Below are 13,954 nucleotides of genomic sequence, written 5' to 3'. Positions count from 1 at the left end.
AGGACATTTACAAGAAGTCAGCTTTTACATTAATACGAGTAAGACCTTTTAAACTAGAGTTGTCCAACATAGAATTCCTTGTCTTTGGGGCCAGTGAGCTCTAAGTCCTTAACATATTTAAGCAGAGTCTTAAAAACAATTCTTCAAAGGAATAAAAGATATTTCTGCATTGGGTGGGAGGACGGATATTTAAAACCAATTTCTATGGTGACATAGCTAATTATTATGCACATTTACATATAGCACGGCACATGTTATATGCCTATTCCAAGGAAAAACAATTTATCTACTATTCAATGAATTCTTTACTTTAATATAAAGTATTTAAAATGGATTCTATAGCATTTACCAGAGACACCACTCACAGTAACACAAACCAAAAAAAGGTGCTATACATTTAAAGAAGACTTCAAAGTTAAGGTTAACTTTTCACTCGATTATTCAAAAGATATTCAACATTTGCACAGAATTATTTTTGGAATGGTAAACATCTTTCCTACCTCCAGTGCTGAGGCCCAATCCTTCTAATTAGGTTAATAAAAGCTCATCATGAGTCTTAGAACCCAGGATGCTAAATCAAGAGATGGCTACATAGGGTTTAAGACAATAGCATACAAAGTGAGGGGTGGGCCTTACTGTCAGAGTTGGCAGTGGGTTGTATTGAAGCCACACTGATTCCAAGCTGTCTCTCCTCCCTGTTCTTTTTAGAAAAAGCTTGAAAAACCCCTGTGTATTGGCATTGTTAAAGAACAAGGAGGAAACAGCAGAGATGCTAAGGGAGAAATGGTAAAGTTTAGGTTTAGTGATATTGAAGCTATGGGCTATTTTCTCTCACCAAGAATCCTAAAGTGAATGACTGCTTTAAAATAGCCATTTCATAAGGTTACAAGATAGACTCAAAATGAGGCCAACAATAACAACAATTTAAGAAAAAAAAAAGGAACCAATAAAGTCATGGATGAGAAAATTCAGAGTTCTTAAATGAACAGCTCTTAGGTATTAAGTCGATAAACTCCAAAGACAATTTATCAAAAGAGAAATAGCACAGTCAATATATGAGATTCAAAATTATGGGAGATATGGGATTATAACTTTGGAAGAAAGTGAGAAACTGTTTAAAATGTTAAAGTTCATATTTCTCTATTTAGAAAATATAGTATAATTTTCTGTATTTGGTAATACATAGGTTTTTCTGAAAAATTCCATACTTATACTATAAAATTAGGAAGCCTCTTTCTCAGTCATCAAAGAAATATTTACCTTGTGGTCAGTACCATATTGTCAGTATAATATCATGACCCATATATAATATTATACTGATCATATAGATTAGTATTTCTTTGATGATTGAGAAAATACGTCCTAATTTTATAGAAATCATGGAGATTTTCAGACATCTGATTTGAGTTACTTAGCATATCTGAGTAACCAAAATGTATTTTCCCCAACCATAATGCTGAAGGAATGAGCCAAATCAGAAATAGCTCTAAAAGTGATCTCATCTGTTTCTAACCAGTTTTATAAATTTTGCCTAAGTGATAAGTACCTTAAAATGAACACAGAATATCTTGTGCTATCTCTCAAAGAATCATTTTTATAATAGTAACAACTGGTTGTTAGAGGAAATTATTGGCACAACATTACAAAGAGGCTGGATTTTTTGAATTACTTGCTCTGTTTCATGTTATCAGAAAGATATTTCTTATTTTTCAAAGATAATTTACAAATTTTTGTTGTTTTAGGTAGACTTATGGAAGAACTAGATATACCCTTAACATGGTATCTGGCATGAAGTAAAAAAAAAACAAAGAATGTTCAATGAATGAACACACATTTAGCACTAATTAGACTATATATTGATACAGCAAACTAAAAGTATAATATGAAGGTTCAGTTTACATTTCAGTAGGCTAAATCTAGATATCAAAATATTAGGGAATGCACAAATGTTAAAGAATTTACAGCTGTGAAATAAATCCAGGAGTTTAGTAACTCTCACTCTTATTTTCAAGTATTCTACAATTTCTGTGAAATAACATAGAAATTTGATTTTATTGGCATACTGTTTGTAATAGAAACAAAGATATATGAAATTTTTTTTTTTTGCCTTTTTGTCTTTTTAGGGCCGTACCTGCGGCATATGGAGGGGTCAAATCGGAGCTGCAGCCGCTGGCCTAAGCCAGAGCCACAGCAACACCAGATCTGAGCCACGTCTGCGACCTACACCACAGCTCACAGCAACGCCAGATCCTTAACCCACTGAATAAGGCGAGGGATCGAACCCACAACCTCATGGTTCCTAGTCAGATCTGTTTCTGCTGCGCCACGATGGGAACTCCATATATGAAATTAAATACCTAAGAAGCTTCTAGAAGTTCTCAAGGATGAGGTCTAAATATTACAAATTTTTAATGACCAACTGTCACTTCTACATTAAAAAAAAATATATATATATATATTAATAGGTACTTTGTCCTTATTGGGTGTCATATTAATGAGAGTATTTTCACATTAAAGGAAAGATTTCAGACTGTAATAGATTGAGCTACTGAGACCAAATATCAGGGCTGAAGTGCCTATGGTTAAACATAAGAAAATCTGGGATGCGAGAAGAACAGAACTAGTGAGAACACCAGAAAAAAGAAATAAGGGAGATGGCTCAGTAGAAGTTTTAAAGCCAAAGTCACACGTAAAAAACTATGACCACTAGATATAGTGGTTGGGAAGCCCATCTCTGAGTTCTCGGTTCAGGCTTTTCAAGGCTACATTTGCTACGTTTTGGGGCTAGCTGGCTCTGGCTTAGCTGTTTTCACCACAGTGCTCTGGGATAAGTTGAAATTATCAGAAGACCCCCATAAGGAAGGGTGGGTAAAGTCATATAGCACTAAGGCAACAGGCAGGTAGGCAAGGAGCTTCAGAGACATCACTATGAGTGCATGCGGGGTGTAAGCGTGTTTGTACAGCCACTGTCATTTCTTTCTTCTTACACTTCTCCTTCCATCATTTTTGAGGTAGTCAGTGGGTAACTGCTTCATTTTCTAGAGTGACATATGCTGGGGCTGGGGCTGGGTTCAGAGGTGGTATGTAAGTAATAGCACAGGACTGCTGCTTGTATTACAAACTAAGGTCACATCCAAAAACTTTCTGAGGAAATATTCTAACTAAAAATCAACTAAACCACACCTCGCCTCTTTACTCACACTGAGTTCCAGGCACAAGATCCATGAGAAGAACAAATTCATACAAGAATTTTTAAAGCCTTAGCTTTTAACAGGAGCTACCTCTGTAGAGGAAGAAGAAGAGAGGGTTGCTTTTTATCTTCATCACTGTTTATTTGTTGGTTTAGGAACAAACAAGCTACTACTTTTCAAGTAAACAAAAGAAAAATACATAGGGAAATTTAAAAATGTCCAAGGTATGTTTTATGGTGCAATCATATTATGTCTTAACCTACTATTTTTCAGTAGTTGCTAATCATAGGAGGTAGGTTTTCTATGAAGAGGGGAAAAAAGGAGGCATTTGTGACCTTTAGCTTGCTCTTGGCAAGGGCAACCAAGGTCAAAGGAGACTAAACTTAGAACATGTCCTCATAAAATAAACTAGAAAAACTGACTATATGCTACTGGTGAGATGAAGAAAGTAGTTTGCCTCTTTGATGTGTGAAAACAGTAACAAGTAGCAGTGTGGATGAACCTTATCATATTTCTTGGTAAAAGGGACTGTAATTCATAACTTGTCTTCCCTATACTGGTTGGGGGTTATCATCATTTTATGTGAGCTTTAATTCTCATCTGTCTACATCTTCTGCGGGTATGACTCTGCAGCATCTAGAATTCATTCTTCTGCCATTTGAATGTGGCTTCATTACTTATTATAAAATTTCTGCGATTATTTTCCTTGCTGATGTGGGCTATTGGCTATTAAAGTGCAAGTTGCATTTTCAACATGTTTTACAAATGAATCAGGATTAAGCTAGGTGATGCGTAACTTCTGAGGAAGCTGGCCTTCCTTTGATAGGCCGCAGATTTCGGTAAGAAAATCAACTGCCTAGGGACGCTGGAAGATCTGTTTTTTAATAATGAACTGCTTATCTCACATGTCATATTCTTGACCCTTCATCATTGAAATGGGAGTGAAACAGGAAGAAAACGGTTTTAACATAAAGTAACTATAAATGAGTTATAATACAAAGGGTAGTAATTCTAGTTATTAGTATCCTAGCTTTGTGGTTCCCGGCATGAAGATCAGAGTATACTGAACACATGCAGTTCTGTCCTTCCCTTTACAAAATACCCAAGACAGAGAGTTTTGCAATATCTTGATTTTATGTCATACAATGAATAAAAAATAACTTTAGCATTAACTACTATATAACAAAATGGAAAAAAAATGGTGATCAAAGGGCTTAGCTATTATTATTCATTCACTCACTCACTCATTCATTGATAGCGCCAGACCTACTTATAGGTAATATACTGTTTCAGGCACTGGGTGTAATAGATAGTAATAAAATCCCTGCTCTTAAGAAACTTATACTCTGGTGGGTGGAGATGGAAAATAAATCAGCGGACAATATTTGATATTATTCTGGTAGTGATAAAGTTGTGAAGAATACACAACGGGGTAACATCCCCAAGGGTGAATGGTGGTGGTAGTGGGAGGAAGGGCATCTGGGTCAGACTGGTTATTAGGGTTGGACTTTCCATGGGGAAACTATCTGAAACTGATTAGCAAGATCTATAAACATGTTTCAGTAAATACATATGATAAGGTTATTGTTATTTGAGATACAGAGTTTCTTTTGAGTTCCCAAATGTCCAAATTCAAAAAGGAAAGGAAGAGTGAGTGACAAGAATGTGAAATGAGGGACATTTCTATTTTAGCTCCTAAAGCACACTTAATACACTGTGTTGAAATACACAAAATTGCTGATATTTCATCATTTTGGCCTATAAAAACAGCAATAGCAATTCATATGGTTCAACTCAACAGCTGGAACTGAACAAAGTTAGGTCATGAAGTAAAGTAAATGTTACTTAGTGGGGTTTACCAGGACTAATTCACTATTTAAGTATTATAATTACCTTCTTTGCCTAAATTCAAATCTGTATGAAATCTACATAAATTACACAATTATAAAGCACCTATTGGAAAGACTCACGGTGTGTCAGAAATGGAAACTAAGTGCTTTCTGGCATTACCTCATTTGATCCTCACACAACCTCAAGATGTAGGTTCTCTTACCACATCATTTGACAATGAAGACACTGAGGGCTAGAGGTGTTAAATAACTTGATCAGTCATACCACTTGGAAGTGGAAGACAGAAAAAGCAAGGATGTGAACTGAGAAATGTTTCCAGGGACTGTATTTTAAACTCTGATCACTTAGTGTTTACAGGAACACATGCTTATTTATTTCAAAGGTCAGCAACAATTATATCTAACTTGCTATACTTTCAGAGTTATATGATATTTATTTTTATCCCCTGTTCAATATCTAACATTTTGTTAGGGCCAGGACTTTTAAATGACGTGATGTGACCAGGGTATATGCTTGCATATATGTACTGAAAAACTGAAACCTACTTGAGCAAATATATTTGAAGACATAACATATATAATAGTAAGAGGCTCATATACATAGTAATGATAAGCAGTTTGGTACATTCCTTTCCTCTATAATCTTAATAACAAATCAAGGTTAGTCTAAACTACTCATAATCATTCCATTTCCCCTGCCACTTAGGCAGGGGCATGCGATGCAAACTTGGCCAATGAAATCTAGGGCTAAGTCTGCTGGAAGGATCCAGGGAGTTTGATTTTACAAAAAGAACTAAGAAGAGGGCCTGACCGTGGATTCTTTGGATACTATCTTAGGAAAAGTGATGCCTGGAGCTGTTGGCATTACCGAAAACTTAATTGAGTCCTGACACGGAAGAACCATGACATTTATTCCAGAACAATCCCACCTCTGAACTTGCAGTGAGTTAAATTAAGACAATTAGCTCTTCCCCATTATTTAAGCCAAAAAATGAGGGAGGTGTGATGAAAAATCCAAGCTATAGCCAATATCAGAATTATGGCTACATTCTACTGTATAACCAGTTTTTAATGTTTTATGCCTTCCTAACCATTTTTCTTCAAAATTAGATGATATGGAGTTCCAGCAGTGATGCAGTAGGTTAAGAATCCGACTGCAGCAGCTGGGGTCACTGTGGAGATGCAGGTTCAATCGTGGCTGGGGGCAGCTGCAGCTTGGATTCAATCCGTGGCCTGGGAATTTCCATAAGCTGTGGGTGTGGACAATTTAAAAAAATTAGACAATATGGTATCAAGTGAATATTTTTTTTACTGCTTCCTAGATTTTTCTGTGTTTTTTTTAAAATATACACTTGTTACATAACCAGCCAAGAATGGTGTCCTTCAACTTCACCAAAGTGACGCATTTAAGGTTCTCAGCTATTCTTTCTCTATTTAGTACATGTCTTTTTATTCACATTGCTTATATATCTTTTCCATTTATTCCTTTTGGACCTGAACTATAATTTAAGATATTATTGATGGGAGCTCCCGTCGTGGCTCAGTGGTAATGAACCTCACTAGCATCCATGAAGATGTGGGTTTGATCCCTGGCCTTGCTCAGTGGGTTAAGGATCCGGCGTTGCTGTGAGCTGTGGTTTAGGTCACAGACGCAGCTCGGATCCTGTGTTGCTGTGGCTGTGGTGTAGGCTGGCAGCTGCAGCTCCTATTTGACCCCTAGACTGGGAACCTCCATATGCCACAGGTGTAGCCCTAAAAAGCCAAAAAAAAAAAAAAATACTGTGATTATGCTCTTCCAAAATTGTATTTGAGCATAATTTATCTTGATAATGAATAAAACAGTAAAAAGTGCTGTGACATTTTTATTTTCAACTTGCTCCTTTTTTTCCTTTAACATAATTTCATATTCTGGGAATATCTTCTCCTTGCCCACATACTTCCTACCTGAATATTCTAAAAAATAAAATTCATGGCTTTTAGAAACTCTTGAGGAAATTACTCTAGGACCCTTAAAATGATTGAAGAGGATTAATCTATCTTCTTCTGCATGATATTGCTAGTCATTATCCAGCCTCTCTGCCTAGATAATTTAAGATATTAGGCCACTGAGCTGCATATCTTGTACAGTTCTTAATGGTGTGCAATGGATGTTAGATTTAAAAAAAATAACTTTAAAACACATTTCTTGGCAGATCTCATTTTGAAAGCATCAATAAATATCTTGGCCAGATAACCTGAGATGCATTGTAGCTACTAGGTAACATTTTATCTACCCTATCCCCACTCCCGTAAAAAAATCCTAGGTTTTGCTTTAGATTTCTAAGATTGAGCTAATAAATGTATAAATTAAGTAAGAATACTGATAGGTTATCTCTAAGACAGTGAAAAAGAGCACATTATAACTTCATTGGGTACCTGGCGGCATCAAGAATGTATGGCTAGTAAATTGAGTACTCTTTTAACTGCCAAGAGGGAAATCAGCAGGATTAAAGGATAAAGCCTTCAAAAACCTCATCTAAATTGCCTAGTATGGTAAAGGAAAGAGAGCTATTAGAAGCAGACTTCAAGCTGCATTAACCAAAACCGTATTTTAGTGTTATGGCAGATGATTTCTGAATAAGGAATAGATATAATATCCATATTTTGTGTCACACTTTTATGATTTGTACTCCTTAAGAGTTGTACAAGCTGACATAATTTATAATTTTAGTTCACGGAGGTATTAGAAGGCCCATACCTCAGTAAGCTTAGAAACTGCTAACTGGGATAATAGGAAATTACTTGTCTTCTCCCAAATGCCAGTGAAGTAGGTCAGGATAATTAATATGCAAGCTGACTTTTCAGTCAAAGGAAAACAAGACAGGTCTCATCTGTGTACTTTTAGTACCATCCACTTTAGACTAAAATGAGTTCGGCCTGAGAAAAATCACAGTATGACTCAGTTAAATACTTGAATTTCAAAATAAGACAAAAGGCAGTTCAACCATGAGAACACAGATTGATGTATTCTCTAAAGAAGACTAAATTTACACTTCATAAGCAGGGCTGACTGCCACCTGTTCGAAGAAAATGAAAAAACATCTAGGTCACAGATTAGGTCTATCTTGCTTCTTAGGTTGCTCTGTGAACCCCTACGCACTATTTAATATATATCATGAAGGAGTTGATGACATAATTCTTCACCCTTAAAGCTGAAGATAGGCTGTATTTTCATCTTTTCTCCCATTGCTCCTTCTGCTCACTTGCCTGATACATCCTATTTTTAATTTCTCAGTAAACTGAGAAAAAAATGTTTGGAGCTAGAGACGTGAAACTTATTTCCTTTGCAGGTCTGTACTTGATTAGTGCAAATTCACTTTAGTAGGTCACACTGCATGCTGGCCTTGAGCGGGAGAGTTAGTAACACAGCGCTGCTGGGCTTTGATTGTAACAGCACCATGGCCTGCTGACCTGAGTGGCAGCAGAGTGAGCGCTCCATGCGGAGGGCACGCTGTAAACCTGAGGCTGATGGGATGGCCATGGCTTCTTTCTCACGTATCATTTTTGCTCTGTTGTCATAACACCAAACAGACTGATTTGAATAAGTAGCCTGGAATATGTACTCCTAATGGCCAACTCAGGGCAGCCATGAAAAGACATTCCTTAACTAGACCTTTAAGATTTTTTGGACAACACTGATTTTAAAGCTGATGTTTTCCAAATGAAGAGTTCATCAAATTGTACACTCCTAAATATTCAAAAAAGTAATGCACCAAAACCATTATTAGGAAGGTGAACACGTATGCCATTAATAAGAAGCATCTTCCAGACAAGCAGGAAAAGCACTCTCTGTTGAGAATGATTTAAAGGACACTGAGATATCAAATGGCAAGGTTTATAGAAAAATACCCAGAGAAAAACGGGGGCCCTGAAAGACAGTGCACAGCCATCTTTAGTGAAACAAACCCAACTGAAACAGTGTGAACTTCCCCACAATATCGAACTGTAAAGACAAAATGTGCAACACCAAGTTTACCGACACATTTCCTAGGGCTGTTCTGCTGTATTGCAATCATTCCACAAAGACAGAGCCTGCTGGAAAAGATGGAAAGTACTGAGTAACTGCCCGCTTGACTCATTTGGGAACCTGAAGGAAAACCCCACCGACTTAGAGTATATCTGTATGGCTAAAAATGCATGCAATAAACAAAACAGCAAAAAAAAAACCAAACAAAACAAACAAACAAAAAAACCCCAAAACCCAAAACCCAAAACCCAAACAGACACTAGAAGGAAAAACAATCATGAGCCATCTAACTAGAAATGCTCTGTGGGTTAGTGGAGCCTGAAGGAAGGGTGAGCCCAGGGCTAGGTTTTCCTTTCAGGTCCTATGACATATTTTCTGCTTTCTTGTCCTCCCTACACAAAGACCAGGAGGAACTGCTAAGTGTATACCTTAATGGAAAAAGACAGCCTCAATGACTTCTACCTGTGGCAATGATGGACTGTGTCTTGAACAGGAGTCTATTTCAGAGGATTGTGCCTAATTTCATCACAATTTATTTCAAAATGTCAGAGATGAAGTATTTTCCCCAATATGTTTATAGAATACTGAAAGAACCTCACATACTTAGTTGAAGCACTTCTGCAGCACGTGGACGACAGTCAAAATGAGGTTTCTAACTCATCTTCAGTGAAGTTTTAGAAAACAACTTACTAAGCATCTTAATATTAAACATGTATTATTGTGCTCGCGAGAACTCCTACAGAGAACTAACATGGCTCCTAGGTCTTTCCTCCACGAGATTCTTCTATGATCTCTACTAAATGTGAATGCTGTGAGGGCTCGGCAGGTAATTATGTCTCCTGAACCAACAGCATACCTTTTATAATTCTCCTCCTGGAGATTATGGCTAAAATATACTTTATGTGGAAACTGCTTTCACATAGGAATTTTATTACATAAGCAACTCATATTTTGATAGAAGAGGCTCACTGTATTTTCTTGTCAAGAATATTCAAAGTAACCCCCATTTTAAATGAACCAAGCTTGACACTGGCATGAGGCTCGTGACCTGCTGGTAATCCATGAGCTTTGAGTTGTTTTTCCAGTTGTGATGAAGAACTTACATCAATATATCCTGTAATCAAAGTGTCATATACTCCATGAAATGGGCTGAAGGATATAGTCGGTTTGTATACTTTAAAAAACAGAAGTCAAATCCCCCAGGGGGACCAGTAACTGCGGTTTCGTCAACACTTGCTCGGGTGATCTGCACTAATCGGCCCAGACTGAAGTTTGAATAAAGAGATGCAAATGATTTTATGCTATTTCTTCTATACTATTTTTTTTTTTTGGTATTTTACATTCAAGTCTTTTAGCCAGTCCTGGATTTTCTTTCTAAGCAAAATAACTGAATTATGGCCTTTCTCTTAAACTAGCCTGGGTTTCTGGACTGGTGTATCACATTAGTTATAAACAGAAGCTCGGTATGTAGCATGTTGGATAAATAACTTCATAACTAGTAAACATATGCTTTATGTCAACATGACAGAACGTTACTTAAATGACTTCTCTCTCTTAAGGTTTGTTTCAGATGAACTGAGCTTTGCAAGCAACACACACACCAAGAAAATAAATGGATGCTTTTAGCAAATTGGTTTCTAGAAACGGATTCTGGACTATGGAGTTGACAGAAACGCCATGGTAAAATTTCTCCATTGAAAAATTCTTTTGGATTTTTTCCTTCAAATCTTCTAATAGTGAAAGGGGAAGTTATACATGTGAGTGTGTATGTATGTATCTGTGCGTGTGTGCGTGTGTGTGTGTGTATTCACTTACTTATTCAACCAAGGTTCTGCTAACACTCTGCTTGAAGCATTTATAGTTTCTTATCCCAAACTCAGGAGGCAATGACTGTGGACCAAAGGAATGAAAGGTGCAAGTGAGAAGACACTGGGTAAGAGGAGGAAGAAAAACAGGTGAATGCCATTAACCTTAAAAGGCAAATGGCTGCTTGGGTGGGGGGATTATTTGCTCTGGCTGTGAGTGTCCTGGGATACAGGCGTCATTGCTCATCTTTCCCCCCCGCAAGTTACTCAGGTTGTGAAAGTAGGACACCAAAGGATAGCTAACTTCCTATGCAGCAAAACCATTATTTTAAGAAAAAGGGGAAACAAAATTTATTTTCTTAAAATAAGAAGTTTGAAAAGGTTAGGAATCTGTGTATACAGGCTAAGAATCTCCATCAACATACTTACTTTTGTCTCCTATGTTTTCCCCTGCTGCCTCCCCTTCCTCCTCCTCCTCCTCCTCCTCCTCTTCCTCCACCTCTGTGGGCTGCACGTCATCCTGCGGGTCACAGGCACTAACCGGCGCATTCAGACAGCAGTGGTTGAACCCGCTATCTCGAGGCAGAGTAAAACTTCGAGGCTTGCCCCCATTGCCGTTTAACACTTGCATCCTCTCGCTCTCGGCTAAGGGATACGGCCCATAGTGATCCTGGAGGTGGCACTTCTGGGTTGGAAGGGTGGACTGCCGCCTGTGCTCTGGGGAGATGGCCGCGGAGTCAGAGAAGACAGAATCCTCCAGGGGCAGAGTCTGAAGATAATGTAATCCTGAGCTGGTCAGGGGCGTCTCGATTAAATCCTGCCAGGAGCGGCGCTGACTGGCTGTCTTACGAATGGGGGACACCACAATGCTCCCAGTTACTTCCTGGCGGAACTCCTCGTGGGAGGACTGCGACTGAGAGGTCTCTGTTGAGGAGAGCCGGCTGTGTTTTGCTTCCACGTAAGGACTGGCACAACTCATCTGTGGAAAGGAGCCTCTGATCAGTTTCCCCAGAAATAATCACTTGGGAACACATTTGATTTCCAGCAGGTAACATTTACTCGTTAATGACTAGTCAACTTTTCAGATGTCTCCGAGTTAGGGCCCGGCTGACATTTTCAGACACTCAGACATGGGTGTACTGAAACACAGCTACACTGGGCTCTCATGAAAAGAGTCAGACATATTAATGCCAACTTTTATAACAAAGAGTTGTGAGTGCCTAGGTAAGAAATATCCAGCAACAAAACAAAACACCCCCCAAAACCCAGAGTTTAAAAATCTCTATGCATTCGAAATCCTGAAGAATTGTGGCCAAATTCTTATTTCCAGGTTTTAGGGAGTCTGGGGATGGGGATGCCAGCAAGGAGAAAGGCTTTTGGATGTGAAAACAAGGTACCTCTAGTCACAGATAACCCTCCCCTCTCTTTATAGGTGAGTGTCTGCCCCTGTGGTGTCAAGGAAAAGCTTTCTCATGGTCTTGTTAATTCTGTGGCACTTTCTAGAGAGCTAAAAATGTAGGAAGGATGACATTACACCCTGATGGGGATTAGTATTTGCTTTGAGCAGAGGCACTGCAGAGCACATAAACACAAAAGAAAAATGGAGTATTTTTATCCTCAGGATTTAAAGTTTGGGAATATAGGAGTTCCCATCATGGCTCAGTGGAAACAAATCTGACTAGGAACCATGAGGTTGCGGGTTCGATCCCTGGCCTTGCTCAGTGGGTTAAGGATCTGGCGTTGCCGTGAACTGTGGTGTAGGTCACAGACGCAGCTCGAATCTGGCATGGCTGTGGCTGTGGCCGGCAGCAACAGCTGCAATTCGACCCCTAGCCTGGGAACCTCCATATGCCACGGGTGTGGCCCTCAAAAGACAAAAAAAAAAAAAAAAAAAAAAAAAGTTTGGGAATATATGCTACAGTACAAAGCACAACCAAGAAAAAGGATTGGCATCAAGTAAATGCTGTAAGAAGACTTGCAGGCACCCCTACTGGGACGAGCCTTACTCTAGCTCTGTGGGCTAAGAGACCAGCCCAGGCCCTTCTCTGGCAGGAGCCAGATTTTGTTAGATGTCACCATCAAGACTGAGGCTGAGGTTGTGGCCAGGAAAAGCCCAGGGTAAAAGTACATCTGCCCCTCTGGGTAAGGGAGAAGTTAAGTGGCATTTTCTTTGGCAGTTTATCCTCCCACATGTTAATAACAATGAGAGTAATTTCCTTGTTGAAATTCCCAAGTTGCTAATGATTAAAGAGCAGTTTGGTCAAGCTGCAGTTTCCCTTTCAACCACTGTTACACAAATTTAATTAATTAATTAATTATTTTGTCTTTTTAGGACCGAACCCACGGCATATGGAAGTTCCCAGGCTAGGGATCGAATCAGAGCTGCAGCTGCCAGCCTATGCCACAGCCACAGCAGTGGGGGATCCGAGCCACGTCTGCGACCCACACCACCACTCATGGATATGCTGGTTCCTTAACCCACTGAGCGAGGCCAGAGATTGAACCCGCGTGCTCGTGGATACTAGTTGGGCTTGTTAACGCTGAACCACAATGGGGAGCTCCCCACTTTTACAAAAATTTTAAGGGAATTATTCAGACCCTGATGTTTTAGGGAAAGAGGTAAAATATGATAGAAACTATATATTGTTACTGACCTAGTTATTTCAGTTACACAGTTCATCCTTGCATTCTGTTGACCTTGGTACACTGCAGCATTTATTAAGAATATGTGCATATGGATGGGAACAATTCTGCATTTTTTTTCCTTCTGTCCTGTTTCCCTTAGGTAAGAGATACTGTCATCAAACATTTCAATTAAAAATGTGACTTTGGAAGTTCGTGGCTCAGTGGTTAGTGAACCCGACTAGCATCCATGAGGATGCAGGTTTGATCCCTGGCCTTGTTCAGTGGGTTGAGGATACAAAGGGTTGCCGTGAGCTGTGGTATAGGTCACAGACGTGGCTCAGATCTAGCGTTGCCATGCGTGGCTGTGGTATAGGCTGGTGGGCTACAGCTCTGACTGGACCCCTAGCCTGCGAATCTCTATATGCCTCAGGTGTGGCCCTCAAAAGACAACAACAACAAAAAAAATGTGACTTTCCT

At 38.9% G+C, this 13,954-nt stretch overlaps 1 protein-coding gene across 12 annotated transcripts in view; it reads right to left on the bottom strand.

The window, feature by feature from the left end:
* The window catches only part of CNKSR2 (connector enhancer of kinase suppressor of Ras 2), a 276,921-nt gene that overhangs the window by 32,956 nt on the left and 230,011 nt on the right, over window positions 1-13,954 (bottom strand). For 9 of the 12 annotated variants that reach the window (XM_021080290.1, XM_021080286.1, XM_021080289.1 and 6 more), the window contains one exon: window positions 11,282-11,831. In XM_021080290.1, the coding sequence (XP_020935949.1) occupies window positions 11,282-11,831 (550 nt within the window). Of the gene's footprint in view, window positions 1-9,056; window positions 9,116-10,791; window positions 10,938-11,281; window positions 11,832-13,954 lie in introns of those variants that run through there. The other 3 variants (XM_021080292.1, XM_021080293.1, XM_021080294.1) reach the window with 3 other exon arrangements.

The sequence above is a fragment of the Sus scrofa genome, chromosome X (assembly GCF_000003025.6).
Source record: "Sus scrofa isolate TJ Tabasco breed Duroc chromosome X, Sscrofa11.1, whole genome shotgun sequence".
Taxonomy (NCBI): Eukaryota; Metazoa; Chordata; class Mammalia; order Artiodactyla; family Suidae; genus Sus; species Sus scrofa.
This window is presented reverse-complemented; position numbering and strand designations above follow the sequence as displayed.